Below are 12,374 nucleotides of genomic sequence, written 5' to 3'. Positions count from 1 at the left end.
CGAGTTTCAGACTGAACTCCCAAGTAATTTAAGCGGAGCAGCATGTGCCTGGAACTGTCTCATGTGCAAACGACCACCCTCTTCTGATTCAAATCCCGCCTTTAAAATACATTTCTTCCATGAAGACTTTCAACAATAATCCACTAAAGAAATGGATCTTTACTTTTTTTTTTTTTTTTTTTTTTTAAAGTCATGATTTTTGAGCTTGGTCTTACAGCTGGGCTAATGCTGGGTCTATACAGGATTGTCCATCTCTGGGACTACTCCCATGCACAAGTACTACTCAGTGCGAGTAAGGGTAGCAGAATCAAGCCTTTAGACTGTTAACTCCTTGGAGGAGAGATGATGGGAGAAATCCAGGCCCTGCTGAAGTCAATGATAGCTCCGTGGTTTGAGCATTGGCCTGCTAAACCCAGGGTTCTGAGTTCAATCCTTGAGGGGGCCATTTAGGGATCTGGGGCAAAAACTGGGGATTGGTCCTGCTTCAAGCAGCAGGCTGGACAAGATGACCTCCTGAGGTCCCTTCCAACCCTGATATTCTATGATTCTATGAGAGTTTTTCCACAGACTCCAGTGGAATGAAATTCACCCCAGTGATGGCCAGCACAAGGGTGAAGCAGGACTTCAGTGGTACAGAAGACTTAAGTGGTGTCTAGGCCTCATGTGGGCAATCTCGCATTGGGCATTGCCTCAGAGGGATTACACAGGGTATAAAACAGAGCAGAATTTGGCCCATTCAATTTAGCATGCAATACAGAAACCAGGAATTTCTGCTGGCTCAGGTGGAAATATATGTATAGCTGAAGTAACAGATGAGGCAAGTACTGTGGGGCTCAGCACTTTGTTCTGTGTTGGCCAGGCTCCATACAAGGCTGCCTGGCAGCTAGCATAGGTCTCATATATACAAAAGACAGCGCCCGGGGAGGGGGAAATGAGCTATGACATTGGTCATGTAGGTTATTAACAGAGAACCGTTTGAGATTATCTGCTGCCCCTAACAGGAGCAGCCTAGAACTGCATGTGCTTACTCCTCTGACTACACAACCATGGGATTACTGTGATAATATTGTGACTGCAGTTAGTAATAATTTTGCTGTCACTGGGCCAAATCCTGCTCTAATTTACATGTATGCAGATCTGGAGTAAGATCACTGGCTTCAAAGAGAGTCACCATGGAGTGACACTTGCATGACTGAGTGCAGAGTTTGGGCCAGTTTGTATAGTTTACTGTATTAGATATGGTATGTGTACACACACACACACACACACACACATAACTTTATTGTACAGGGTGTGTGTAACTTACCTATCCTGTAAATTCACTGTATCAATGTCCTCCATCAAACTCCTAGTGTCTAAAGTAAATAATAGAGTTGTTTCCACTTGCTTGTTGAGTGGCCTAATTCACACACATACAGCCTGTGGGCAAATCTCTCTCTTGGGAGTTCTCAACCCGGTTGTTCCGGCCCCAGGGGATCACTCACAGGTGTCAGAGGGTCATCATGACCACCCTTGCTCTTCCCATAGAACAACCTCATAGGGGGTGTCCCAGTATAGAAAAGGTTAAGAGCCATTAATCTATCATGTCTTACCATCACACTAGGCTAGGAGAGATTGTACTGAATCCAGGAGCAAGACAAGCTGGAATGATTGCTTTTGAGGTAAAATATTCCATCTATCACCAGTGCTCGGACCATAAAACTCCATGTCTTACCCCTGCCAGGTATTAGCCAGCTTTCGATGACAGGTTGCCCCAAGGTCAGGTTGCCACCTGGCCAGGTTTCCCCAGGATTGTCCTTTCTTGAAGTAGCTGTCCCAGGAAGTCTGGAAAGGTGCACCGCACACACTGCCAGCTGGCCAGTTTTATGACTCGGGGTCATCCGAGATGTTCTGGTTTTTTTGTACCACAGCGGTGGCGACCCTCGCCTAAGGACGTTGCTCAGGAGGTTCAGAGTGATGCCAGCCTTGGGAAGAAGTTTCACTGATGTCAAAGCCAGAAGGGACCATTGTGATCGTCTCGTTTGACCTGTTGCATCGCACAGGCCAGGGAATCTCCTCTGGTTAAGGGAATGCCTCGTGGAATCCACACTGCATTTTCTCTGGGTCTTTCAGAAAGACGGTTATGCATGCACGACTGACTGTCAATTCAACAGGCTACTGGGCTAGAGGAGAGAAGGTGCCTTTCCAATGTTTCTGTGGGGTCCCAAGGAGTCTGTTCTGAGAGGAGATTTAAGCCCTTCTGGGAGCCAGTTTCCTGTGATTTTAGGTGCCGAGGCTCAGATACCATGATGGGGCCTGGTTTTCAGGCAGTGCTGAGCACCCATCCTCTGAGATCAAGCCCCTCAAGGCGTGTTGTAGCACTTGGCATGAGACACACTTAATGGGATGGCCCTGCCTTTAAAAACACTCCGCAGTTCATGCAGATTAACGGCTCTTCCCAGGTAAGGTCAGCATCACCCCCGGTCAACCTTCATCCAGCCCAATGTCCTCTCTCAGACTGTAGCTAGGGAAAGGCGCAAGGAACCCCCACCCCTCCACCCCCGCCCCGCCCAAAAGCACAATGGACTATTATGGAATAACCAGCCCAAAAGGTGAATTTCTTCCTGACCCCCATTAGCTAGAAGCTGGTTTTATACCCTAAAGCAGAAGGTTTTATACCCCTTATACCTTTTATTTAATCCTATCTAATGTGACTGTGGGTGTTCCCCTTAACCACAGCCATGACAAATCCTTTCTGAATCCTACTTGGCTCTTGGCCTGAACAGTGTCTAGTTCTTTCGGTCATTCACATGGGCACTGGTAATAAAGATTCTATGGGAAGTTAACCAACACTTCTATTGGTGTAAAGGACTAGAGCTCACTCTCCCATCATGACATGACGATGACCAGAATATAAACCAGGACACATTTGGGGGCCAGCATAGCCAGCAGCTCTGGCTCACAGACACTGAGAACAGACCTGTGGAGTTAGGGAGAACATTTACCCCCTCCAACATAATCACATGCTAGACCAGATCCTCAGCTGGTGTAAATCAGCCTGGCTCCATCAGAGTTAATGAAGCCAGTTCACACCCGCTGAGGAGCTGGCCTTTATCTTTAGTGCATTACTCAGAGCTTTGAGGTGGAGAGTCAGGATTATGGGCTTGCCTAGCTCATCTCTGGAAACGGCCAGCGTAAGGGGATCAAGCGTCAGTATCTACCCTATCAGTTCCTTAGGGACAGCAGTGGGAAAACAAGGGCCATGAAGTCACCAAACCCTGCTGCTGGCTTTGGACAAATGCTGGATAATCGGTGCCCTCTAACACTCTACTCTGCTGCTGACATCCGCCTTGGCCCTCATAAAAAAAGAACCTTTAAAATGAAAACAAGGCCTCTGAAAATCCAGCCTCATGATCTTCACCTGCCCAACCTGCAGCCAACTACTCACGTTGTAATCTCACCTTTTCTACAATATTTGATTCTCACACACACACACACACACACGTCACAAGGAATCACGCAACATACAAAAAAGTTATGGCCTGATCAGAAGTCAATTGCAAATCAATACAACACGCCTCCTCTAGGATGGCAACTCTCTGTATTTCCTTATATGCACACAGAAACCCACCGCCGCCTCCTGCATGGATTTTTAGATTCTTTACATCTCAGACATTCTAATTGCTCCCAGACACCCAGACTGTAAGTTACAGGGGAAACAAGCATTGCTTGCCTATGTAATCTTATTTGACAGTTGTGTGCACAGTGCCGTAACAATGTGCCTAATGCAGACAAAGAAAATGTTTCAAAGCTGGAGGAGGTTTTTTTTTTATTATTATTCTTATTCTTTAAGTCTAAATCACTCTCTCTTTCAAAGATCACCAGTGCTAAGCACATATATATATATATATATATTCATGAGCTCCGTCTCATGCTCTGGAAAGGTACAATAGTTAGGAAAATAAATTCCATATGAAGTTTGTTGTGGTACAGTGGGCTTGGCATCTGAAACCCATACGTTCCCCCCTCCCCAGCAGATGCCTCGTTCCAGCTGTTGGCAGGAGAAGCTGGCTACCTCAAACACTAGCCAGCGGAAAGCGCTCTTCATCAGTAGGCACCCGATGAAAGTCAGCAGAATACATGAAACAGGAGAAGTAACTTGCAGCCTGTTCCCCCAGAGGAAACTTTAAATCTGTACAACGTAATCAGGTTTCAGGAGCAGACGCTGCAAAGTACTGGGGCCTTCGGGAACGGGCTGTTAGAACCTCTCCTCCTGCGGCTTCCGGTTACTCCGTTCCTGACCTCTGAACCTGAATGACTGTCACCAATCATCACTCCCTTGATTTTTCTGCCCTTCCCGGGACAAAAGTCTGCTGCTCCCATTCCTGGGGCTAGCAAGGGGGAAAATCTTGCTAGGTTTCTCTAAGATTTGCCTTCTGTTTTGCATTTGCAGTTTCTTCAAAGATACGGCGCAACGCCCGCCAAGATTCCAGAGAAGACAGCCGTCGAAACGTAGACCGGTTTTTCCCAACCAGATTCAAAGAAAACAAATGTCAGGCCAAGGGTTGATATGAAATAGTTTAAAAATGAGAAAAAGCTGCCTCAGAGCTAGGTTTCCATTAAAATAAATTTCTGCACTGAGAACTTGACTGAGTTTCTCTCTGAGAAGGGCGGGGGGGAGGGAAAGGCAGGAAAAGATACAGTTACCTGCCAATTAGGTGCAGCGTTCCTGGACAGGCAGGGTATGATGAGATAGGCCCTGGAGAAAGGGGCTTTGCGCAAAAATTAGCAAGGCTTTTTGGTGAGCAGGCAGCTTCGGACAAGGTGCTGTCTGGCCTGCGTCTCTCTAGTTATTTACGTATCTCTCATCACCCTAGCAATGAACACCTGGCAACCATTACAAAACTGGTCTTTGCAACACGCCTGGGAAGGGGCAAAGTGTTACAGCCACTATGTTACAAAGGGCAATTGAAGCACAGCAAGATTAAGTGATCTGTCAAAAGTTAGAGAGGGAACCTGTGGCAGCTTAGCCTTCCTCATCTTCTTTGGGGTCCCTAGGACAGTCACTTCCCAGAACAGTCCTTTCCAGGCCCATTGTCATTCAGGACTGGGGGTTCAACATGGGAGGAACTCACTACCTCCCACAGTTCAAGAAGGCCCAGCTTTGGTGGCCTCTGGGACCACTTGTTTAGCATTAGCAGAGCAGTGGGAAGGGCTTGGCATCCAAAAGCAGCCAAGGCCCAGGGCCATGAGGAATGGGTCCTGAGCCCCCTCAGCTCCCACTCAGTTCAGTGGAGGCTCAAGAGCATGGACCGCCTTGCAGGGCCCTTGCAGGGCTATGGCAGCACATGGCCTTTTGCTAGATACCTGGGCCAGCTAACGTACACCTGTGATGAAGGGCACTGCCAAGGAGGGAGGTCATGAAGGACGCAGTTCCACAGCCCATGCTCATGTGAACAGTCCCACTGCCATCCAGGGAACCCCTCGCTGGACTAGTCTAGTACGTGACTCAGCATGGGTCAGGCCATGAGTTAACAGATACATTTAAGCTGTCTCTCTCCCTTACCCCAGTCTGAATCCATTCAGTCCCATGGAGTGACTCCTGATTGCACACCAGGCCAAGTGGCTAGTCATACACAAAGAAAGGAACTAGATACTTTACCAGCTCAGTGATCGTGGGTGGGGTGCGGTGGGGGGAGGATCGTCAGAAATCTTGGCACCCAGAGCATACCAGGCATGGCTCAGAGCACCCCCAGAGATTTCTAGGGCTATAGATCAACAAGGTGCTCATCTAGGATATGTGGCATCTGGTAACGGCCACACTACCAGGTATATTAAAATGTACCCCATAGCTTCAGTATAAAAAAGATCTACGGCTAAAGTCCCAGCGACAAAAGGTGCAGAATGAATTAATGTAACCAGCAGGTTCTGTTCTACTGCTGTCATGTACTAAGACATGGTCAAGGTCACCCACTAAGGTAAATTCATGTTTATCACAGAGTTACACTGAGTTTGGCCCAGACTCTGCTCTCCACGACACCCGTGTAAATGCAGATTAACTTCAATGCAGTTGCTATGGATTCATGGCACCACGCTTGATGCTTCTCTCCTTTTCCAGGTTCATACCACTGTGACTTCAACAGAGCTCCTTCTGAATTACACCTTTGCAAGAGATCAGAATCAGACCCATTGCTGCTACATAACCATAGATACCACCAACTCAGTTTGAACTCTGTCCTCAATTCTCTACAGACCAACAGTTCCCAGCTTCCTGTTCAGATGGATATCAGATTCACTGCTCCCTGAAAATGGTAATTGTAGACAGTGAAGGCTGGGAGACATGGAATAAATATTTCCAGTTGAGTTTGCTGCAATCTTTACAGCTCCAAGGCTTTGGAACACCAATGCACCCTTCTGATGCACTATCACAGAGCTCAGAGTAACAGCCGTGTTAGTCTGTATTCGTAAAAAGAAAAAGGAAAAGGAGTACTTGTGGCACCTTAGAGACTAACCAGTTTATTTGAGCATGAGCTTTCGTGAGCTACAGCTCACTTCATCGGATGCATAGCATATCGTGGAAACTGCAGAAGACATTATATACACACAAAGACCATGAAACAAAACTTCCTCCCACCCCACTGTCCTGCTGCTAACAGCTTATCTAAAGTGATCATCAAGTGATCATCAAGGAAGGCCATTTCCAGCACAAATCAAGGTTCTCTCACTCTTCCCCCCCCCCCCCCACACACACACAGACACACATACAAACTCACTCTCCTGCTGGTAATAGCCCATCCCTCTTTGAAACCTCTCTTTATAATGCGCATGATAATCAAGGTGGGTCATTTCCAGCACTAATCCAGGTTTTCTCACCACCCCCCCCCCACACACACCCCCTCCAAAAACCACACACACAAACTCACTCTCCTGCTGGCAATAGCTCATCTTACAATGTGCACAGCAATAATCCAAGTTTAACCAGAACGTCTTGGGGGGGGGGGGGGTTTGTAGGAAAAATAGAGACTGAATAGAGAATAGAATAGAATAGAGACTGGGAGTGGCTAAGTCATTATGCAAGGTAGCCTATCTCCCCTTGTTTTTTTCCTACAAACCCCCCCCCCCCCCAAGACGTTCTGGTTAAACTTGGATTATTGCTGTGCACATTGTAAGATGAGCTATTGCCAGCAGGAGAGTGAGTTTGTGTGTGTGGCTTTTGGAGGGGGTGTGTGTGTGGGGGGGGTGGTGGTGAGAAAACCTGGATTAGTGCTGGAAATGACCCACCTTGATTATCATGCGCATTATAAAGAGAGGTTTCAAAGAGGGATGGGCTATTACCAGCAGGAGAGTGAGTTTGTATGTGTGTCTGTGTGGGGGGGGGGGGGGAAAGAGTGAGAAAACCTTGATTTGTGCTGGAAATGGCCTTCCTTGATGATCACTTGATGATCACTTTAGATAAGCTGTTAGCAGCAGGACAGTGGGGTGGGAGGAAGTTTTGTTTCATGGTCTCTGTGTGTATATAATGTCTTCTGCAGTTTCCACGATATGCTATGCATCCGATGAAGTGAGCTGTAGCTCACAAAAGCTCATGCTCAAACAAACTGGTTAGTCTCTAAGGTGCCACAAGTACTCCTTTTCCTTTTTCTTATCACAGAGCTGCGGTCCCTTCAGATGCAGTACATGAAAAGCCAATTCTAGAGTCAGTAAAAGGCTCACTTTATAAAATTGCAATGTGTGAATGTGTCCCTTTTTGGGGAGGTCACATGTTTAATAATTTTTCCCCCCCCATGTCCTACATTCAATAATCCTTCCTCCCCTATCTGACATTTACTAATCACATGTGCAATAATCCGCTCTGTGCATCATGCAGGCAGAACCTCTTGTCTTCCTACTGTGCATGTTACAGGCTCTCATTTCATGGACAAGTTGCAGTGGATTTACATGTCTAGAGAGCTTACAGCCCTCTCTTTGTGCAGAAGGTGTGCTTCATTCCCCCAGATAACCGACTCTCACGAGCTAGATATTAACTCCCAAACATCAACGCTGGCCCCGAAGCTACAGTGCTAATCTCCAAATTCTGCTCGTTTCCAAACAGCAGCACATTCAGGCCAATGTTTTCACCAGTGGTCACTGATCCCAGATGCCTCAGTATCTGGATGTTCAACTACAGACCCACTGAGCTGGATTTCCCAGACATACTGAGCACCAGCCATCCCAGAGGAAGTCAGGGGGAGCTGTGGGTGCTTACTTCTCTCTGAAAACCAGGCTCCGTGAAGGCATTTCAAGTTGGGACCCATGCACTTCTTGGCCACCTTTGACAATGCTGACCTCAGTGTCTGTGAGAGCAGCAACACCAAGAGGAGTTGCTTGCAAAAGGGCACCCAAAACTTTGCAGTGCTGAGGGCTGCAATGGCATCTTTCCTAGGGTCCCCTGTCCCCAATTAGACCTGCACGTGGATTTATGGAAAAGTAAGTGTGGTAGATTGGGAAGGTGCCTTCAGATTCAGTACAGAATCTGCTTGCATCACGGTGGAGCTGGGATCTATATGTGCTCCAGGATGCACCTGGAAGGTGGCCTTGTAGAACCACATGGAAAGAGCTGGAGGGGCAGGTGGGCTGAGGATGCCAGAGATCTGCTGCCATCTTGAGAGGGGGATGTGAACAGCACAGTAAAACCTTGGGGGTGGAGAGCAGTAATTTCACCCAGCTTTGCACGTAGCGCCACCCAGCGGCTATGCCTATGTGGCACTGTACGGCGGCACGGACTGGCTACCAATGGGATGTATCATGCTGGGAGACCCTTTGGGGGTGGACGTGGTAGATAAAGATCCAGAGCCCAGATGAAGGAAAGCAGAGACAGGCACAGTTTTTAACTGGAAATACACAAGGACTAATTAGCAACTGTTGATGGTTTCCAAACTCTGACCCCAGTGAGTGGAGAGGGCTTCACAGATCCTGAACCCTACTCTGCCTTGCAACCCTCGGACCCAGCCATAAGGCATCGACAAATTGAAGATATAAACAAATTGGAGAAAGTCCAGAGAAGAGTAACAACGATTAAAGGCCTAGAAAACATGACCTATGAGGGAACACGGCTACCGCTGTGTGACCTATGAGGGAAGATTGAAAAAACTGGGTTCGTTTAGTCAGGAAAAGAGAAGACTGAGAGGGGACATGACAACAGTTTTTAAGTACATAAAAGGTTGTTCAAAGGAGGAGGGAGAAAATTGTTCTTTTTAACCTCTGAGGAGAGGACAAGAAGCAATGGGCTTAAATTGCAGCAAGGGCAGTTTAGGTTGGACATTAGGAAGAATTTCCTAACTGTCAGGGTGGTTAAGCACTGGAATAAATTGCCTAGGGAAGTTGTGGAATCTCCATCATTGGAGATTTTTAAGAGCAGGTTGGACAAGCACCTATCAGGGATGGTCTAGATAATACTTAGTCCTGCCATGAGTACAGGGGACTGGACTAGAAGACCTCTTGAGGTCCCTTCCAGTGCTATGATTCTGTAAGGACGGGCCATGACTGGGTGGCAACTGGGCCACAATTATGAAGCCTTTACTCATTCCAGCTCCCATTGGCCGGACTGGGCGCCTCGCCCACGTCAGGATCCCGGACAAACCCAGACAGCCTGTTTCTCAAACCCATATGCTCTGTTGCTTCCAGTGGCTGTGCCCAAAAAAACAACATCGGCCCCATCTCTTTTTCCACCCTGCAATCTTAGCTGCTTCCAGCCATTTCAGACAGGGTCAAGACTCCCAAAACTTTGCCCAGCCAAGGAGCTGGTGCCAGCAGTTTTCTTGGAGCCCACCTAAGCGGTGTAACTCGGACCAGTTTGCGCTATAGTTTTCAGTGCAGAGACCGAGTGGTACAGAGATCAAGGGCTGCACCAGAGAACCCTGTCCCCGCCCCCCAGAAAAAGCACAGCTCAATTCAAACACCACTAATCGGAAGGAAGGCACAGGAGAGAAGTAAGGCGAAGTGACAAAGGGAAACATACCCAGATACCGGTGCAAGATCTGATGGCAGTCTGTCCTCCAGGCAACAAGATGGCACTGGGGGAAGAAAGTGCAAGGAGTCAGTGACAGCAGTGAAGCCTGCCTGACGTGCTCCAAACAGAGAGAAGAAACGGGCACTTGGCCCCATCATGTGGCTGAGCCTCTCACCTTTGCCTTGTAAGAATGATGGACAGCCTAGCCTTTCCTTAGGGATTTAAAGCATGTGACTTTTGTGGGGTTTGTCAATTAACCCCCCCTTTTTTTTTTAAAAAAAAATACATCTCAAAGGTCTCTATGTTGCACTTTTCTTGATGGATTTTCCCTTCCAGTGGGGGCCAGGATCCCAGCTGATTTTCCACATCCCATCCCCAGCCCCACCTCAGGCCTCCAAACTTCGTTCACCCTCCACCTGCCAGGCAGGCTGGCTTCCCTTTACTGGTTTGCCACAGCCCCTGCTTGCTGCGCCACGTCACTCATTCAGCTATCGCTTTGACAGAACAGGTCACGGATCTGCTCTGCGCTCGTCCGCTAGAGAGCCTCTAGAACCGGGTGTAGCCAACATGAAGTTTTGATCAACAGTTGGTTGTCAGTTCTTAAAGGCCCAGTACCAAGATCACCTAGAACATCACCGCCTGTCCAGGTCACCTCTTGATCTTCCTCTCTCAGTATGGCACTTCTGCACAGACCCCTATCTCTAGGAGCAAGGGGCTAGATCCTGTGTATTTGGTGTAGTGGCTACCACTAGAAAGCTGGACCCAACCCATGTCTGCTTTCAGGTTATGTTTTTTTAAAATCACATTTAATTATGTTTTTTCTTACTTCTCTCCAAATCAAAAGTCCTTACATTGCACACAGTTTCGCATGCACATCTTCGCCACAGACGAGAGGAGCATAGAAAGAATCTGCGTATTGCATCTATAGCTTGGCTTAGCCCCAATCAGATTTACCCCAGCGGCTTTGTGTCAGTTTTACAGTGGGCATGCTACGCATTTCACACAGTGCAGTACGTAGGAACTTTGCCAGGTTAGCGTGACTCACTGGAATCCATTATAACCCACCAGTTGGATGGGGTGCACAGCTTGGAAAACTTCTTCTGTTACACAACAACCTTTCAAAGGAGCAACAGTGATGTTGGCTTTGAATTTTAAAGATGGCCAAAAAAAAGGCCATTTCTTGAAATGAAAAACTTTTAAGCTTCCCCCCCTCCCTTTCACACTTAGCTTTACGGCAGCTCAGAAGAGTTTGTGCTGATTTTAATTAAGCATCTGTAGTCACTAACAAGGCAGAGGGGATACCTATTTAGCCAAGTTCCAAACATAAAAGTTTGTTTATTTTACAGATGAGTTTACACACACACACACTTTCTCTCTTCCCCCCCCCCCCCGTCCCTCCCTCCGCTGAGTAATGAGCATTGCAGCACAGACGGGAGGTCATCCAGATCAGTCATTTACAGTGTGGTGTAAATGAAGGTTCATTAGCCTTTTTAGCAAACCGGGCCCCAATGTCCCACAAAACTGGAACAAGGGGCGAGGTTATTTGCCCAGAGAACAGTGGCAGAGCTAGTACAATAATCCACCTCTCCTTCTTCCCAGTTTGCAGCCCTCTCCACTGGACCACCAGGTCCTATGGCACCAGCGTCCGAACTGCCATACCTCTCCAATGTCCCTCATTTCAAGCGACATTATTCATTTTAGGCTCAAGGTTAGCTATGGTCCATGCAAATCTGATGTCCTTTCATGTTTCACTGCTGAAAGCTATTTAGAACAGTAATAAAGAATCACAATGCTGAAGTTAGAGAGAGTTATGTACATTAAAGGAAGGAATCCTGGAGCATTTTAAGTTTCTGGTGTGAATAATTTGTGTGTGTCCCCTTTTCTAGGGGTCTCTCTCTCTCTCTCTCTCCTTCTGCGAAGACCTAAATATGGGGGGCACGTTGAAAGATCTACAAGCCAATCAAGCTGCAGCAGTCCATAATGGTAAGCTGAACAATGGCGAGGCTATTGCAGTCACATGCCAAAAGATAGGATTCACTCTAGATCTTATTCTCAGCTTACCAGACCTACAGTCATTGCAAGAGAATAAGGATCAACCTTGCACCTTGGAAAACAAATACCATGCCTGCAAGCCAATGCATTTATGTATCAGCAAGAGCTTGTGAACCAGGTCAGGTCCCACTGCCATTGTTCATTCATTTCCACTCCCTTGTGGGACACTGTCCCTTGGAAGTAACAGAATTCTTTAAGCCTGTTAAGACGGAGCGCTAACCAAGAGAAAGCAGCCAAGCCTGTTTGTTGCCTTGGTATTATTTGCATAGAGACACTGAGAGACTTTGAACTATTTAGACAGGAGAGAATACTGGGGCATTGCCATTCACAGGTGTGTTACTGCTAACAAGTTATT

General features: G+C 47.4%; 1 protein-coding gene across 2 annotated transcripts in view; it reads right to left on the bottom strand.

Annotated features, from left to right (window-relative positions):
• Nucleotides 1-12,374, bottom strand: part of COL8A2 (collagen type VIII alpha 2 chain) — a 138,524-nt gene that overhangs the window by 82,665 nt on the left and 43,485 nt on the right. Inside the window, exon 2 of one of the 2 annotated variants that reach the window (XM_074934684.1) lies at nucleotides 9,977-10,031. The exons of the other annotated variant lie outside the window; for it this stretch is intronic. Coding sequence (XP_074790785.1) covers nucleotides 9,977-10,031 — 55 coding nt within the window. The remainder of the gene's footprint in view (nucleotides 1-9,976; nucleotides 10,032-12,374) is intronic. 2 annotated transcript variants of the gene reach the window in all.

The sequence above is a fragment of the Natator depressus genome, chromosome 19 (assembly GCF_965152275.1).
Source record: "Natator depressus isolate rNatDep1 chromosome 19, rNatDep2.hap1, whole genome shotgun sequence".
Lineage (NCBI taxonomy): Eukaryota > Metazoa > Chordata > Testudines > Cheloniidae > Natator > Natator depressus.
The sequence above is the reverse complement of the archived record's forward strand: the minus strand, read 5'-3'. Positions and strand labels throughout refer to the sequence as shown.